Below are 3361 nucleotides of genomic sequence, written 5' to 3'. Positions count from 1 at the left end.
CGCACATACGAACACTAATCGAATTGCTAGGTATAAATTCTCTATTTGTTACGCGTCGGCACGTAATTATGTTGCACGTGCATCAGTGTATCACTAATCTGTCACCGTAGTGCCTTCTCGAAGTAATCACAAATCACTGGAATACGAACGTTATTAAAACTACTATATAAACACCAAATATGCGGAATATGACTGGTTGATTACAATAGATGCTTGACCAGTCGTGGAAAGATTAGATAATTTTTATCATAAGTGTAGGCGTGTATCATCGGTACATAGTTAAGACAAACTTGCATAGAACCCAAGGAGACACCATAACAAATTTCTGACGCTCGGTGGCTCCAGGGAGTTTTAGACGTCGAGACTGGTGCTCTGCTTCAAAAGGTTTTATTAACATGAAATTCCACTTTATATACAACATACAAGGAGTATTATTATCAGTTTATTTCATTGCTGCTATGTAAAGCAAATGCGTGAAGTGGAACCATTTTATTCAAGATGACGAAATATTTAATGTTGATTTTAGCCACTATTATTGGTCCCCGTTTCTAAAATTCTAAAAAAAGGTATCACACGGTTTATTCGTTTTCAAGCAATCTGGCACAGAAAATGTAGTGTTAAATTACAATTTTCATCGTTCAGTAAGTACTCGAAAGACTTCAGGTCACCACAATGTTCCTTGTTGTCCCAATTGTCTGGTTGTTGCGGTTGCCAGAAAATGGAGCTTATATTTACACCATTCAGCCAGTTCCATTTTCCTTCTGAGGAAATGTCCGTTGTACCAACCCAAACGTGATTGCAAGCACCTGAAATACAAGGGTGCAGAGAAAGATTGCGTATATTCAATGTATTGCAGATGTGTAACCGATATTGCCCATGCAGTACACGGTATATAGAAATGTAGCCTAATTGACATTTGAAAAGTGACAAGAAATGAAACCGCGATTTTCGTATGCAAGGATTCAATCTTCGCACATGCATTTCGTCAGAAGTTGTTAAGGAAAGCTACTCTTACAAGATCGTACTCAATTATGGAGTACGGAAATGGAAAATCTCATTTCGGGGGATTTGTCCTGAATTGCTACGTCGTTAATGTGTCGTGACAATAAAATGAATCGAATTATCACTAGACATATCCACCACGAAAAAGCGCATTGAAACAAACCAATATTAACAGAATTATTGGATTAACCACAGATACCTTTCTTAACACAAACTGAAGTCTATCCATCGTTATGTCTCATTGCTGGAACTATTGGTCGAGAAATGAGGTTGCTCACAGAACCAGTATACGACCTCACTGATGTACACATGAATACATAAATATGAATCCCATATTCAGCTAGATACCTTCGTTTCATTCTTGTTTGAATCTTTGCTTTCCATATTTTAATCTGTTACGATATACTATTTTATGTGCAGCTAATCCCTCGTGTACACATTTGCTTACATTCCTGCTCTTTCAGCTACACATTTAACATACAAGTTATTAACAACAAGAACACCACAAATACTGAATACTGAGAATGCTACAACTACTAATAATAGTAAAATCACGAAGAATAATTACTATATTCATCAGACGAGAAAGATGATAAAGACTATGACAAATGTTTTATAGAAAAATAGAAAAGACGCAGATGCTATTACTTTACCTGCTTTCGATCGTGCCACATCTTTGAAAAAATTAAAGTTGCCTGCATTGAGACTGATCAAGTCCCCACCTTCTTGCTGGCAGATTTGTCTCGCTTCAGACCAGGTTTTACACTCGCTGTGGAACTTGTAGCAAAACTTGTCTTCCCGATAATACTCGTACCCAGTACGACACGTAGATAGGCCTGCAAAAGGACGTTTTATCAATCAATGGAAACCAATGTTTTCTAATTATGTGTCTCCCCTTGTCCACATGGGTTCGTTCGATTGCAATAAATAGGTAACGAAATCAAAAGAGTAATGATATCTAAATATTGCGCTCGTTTATAAAAATACTTCGTCTGTGGCGGAGGCGTTTTAGAAAGCTCTTTCTCTATTTTGAATTTAAAGGTATCCTGAACCCAAACTAATGCAACCTAAACAAGGAATCTAACGTTCCAGCACCATTTCACAATGTTAGTAATTCACTGAAACAATGCAGCTTTCTGGAGACGTAAATGACCATAATACTTAATATATTTTGAATCCGTTTTGAACAAATAATCCTGAAACCAAACTTATCCGTCTATCAATTATTTAATAGAATTTGCACGTTTTTTAAAAATTAAAATAAGCGTCCCTTGTGAGTTTCAAAGCTTTGTACAAGTTTTTCAATACCCCCCAAGAATATATAGAACATAATTGGCTAAACTAAAGCTACTAAATACGAATGCATCTTAGAACGTCATTACAATAATTTTCAGCTAGTTTTAAACTGAATAAAATACATGGTTACCTGTGCTCAGTTTGAGAGTTGATAATCTAGATAATACGTCAGCAATGCTCTTTTCCAAGGTCTGAAGTCTCGTAGACATAGCTTTATATATATCATCTGCACGTTTGCTCGTCTCCATGCAAACATCTTTCATGGCATTTCCTACGTCTTGTTGGATGACGCGATCACATAACGAATTCCCCAACAACATATTCACGCTGCTGTATGAATTGATGCAAGCATTGTCAGTGCTGGAGCTAGCATATGGGATATGCGTCAACAACTGGAGAGGCAGGGTCAGTAACATAAATGTAATTATACTCATTTTAACGACGTTCCCAACCCAAAGCAATATCAATTAGTCAATAACACGTATTCCTACTAGTCATTAGCTTTAGTACAGAAACAGAGTTTTAGGTACCAAGATGCAAAAGCAAGGTTTTAGAACGCAAACCCAAATGTGTGTCGACAGTCAGAAAATGACCGCTATTTTTCTTCAAAACTAAGTACACACAGATGTGACATACCCACGTGAAGATGAATGTTCATAGTTTATATATGAACAATTAGGCTATTTAAAGAAAAATGAGTTCGGTTCACCCGCTGCTGCACGAACAAAGTGCCGGCAGTGAGAAACCCGATTACTTTAACTTCCTTAGTCTTTTATCGACCCATAGTCGGGGCACTTCTAGAGAAAATAATACTCGTTGTATTATCAGAGGATAGATGCGTTTCTGTTCTCTCTCTCTCTCTCTCTCTCTCTGTGTGTGTGATACAAACAACGGCATTATGACGTTGAGCGAGAAATGCTAGAAAACTCTACTCAGAAGATGACATCACATTTTCATACTTCGTGGCTTGTTGGAAGTTTTGCCATTTTCAAGAGTGTTCTATACTGTATTCATGAGAAATATTTTGCAAATTTGTGAAGGATTTTGGGGATGACAATAAATG

The 3361-nt window shown here is 37.0% G+C and overlaps 1 protein-coding gene across 1 annotated transcript; it reads right to left on the bottom strand.

The window, feature by feature from the left end:
• Positions 1-429: 429 nt before the first annotated feature.
• Positions 430-2954, bottom strand: LOC149798432 (C-type lectin lectoxin-Phi1-like). The gene is made up of 3 exons (XM_089963624.1): positions 2429-2954; positions 1656-1838; positions 430-806 (listed from the first exon to the last, which is right to left on the bottom strand). Exons 1-3 carry the CDS (start codon positions 2730-2732, stop codon positions 589-591), a joined length of 705 nt encoding a protein of 234 aa, XP_089819750.1. The 5' UTR covers positions 2733-2954; the 3' UTR covers positions 430-588.
• Positions 2955-3361: the final 407 nt, after the last annotated feature.

This window comes from Sinohyriopsis cumingii, chromosome 6 (assembly GCF_028554795.1).
Source record: "Sinohyriopsis cumingii isolate HCF-2022 chromosome 6, ASM2855479v2, whole genome shotgun sequence".
Classification (NCBI taxonomy): domain Eukaryota; kingdom Metazoa; phylum Mollusca; class Bivalvia; order Unionida; family Unionidae; genus Sinohyriopsis; species Sinohyriopsis cumingii.
This window is presented reverse-complemented; position numbering and strand designations above follow the sequence as displayed.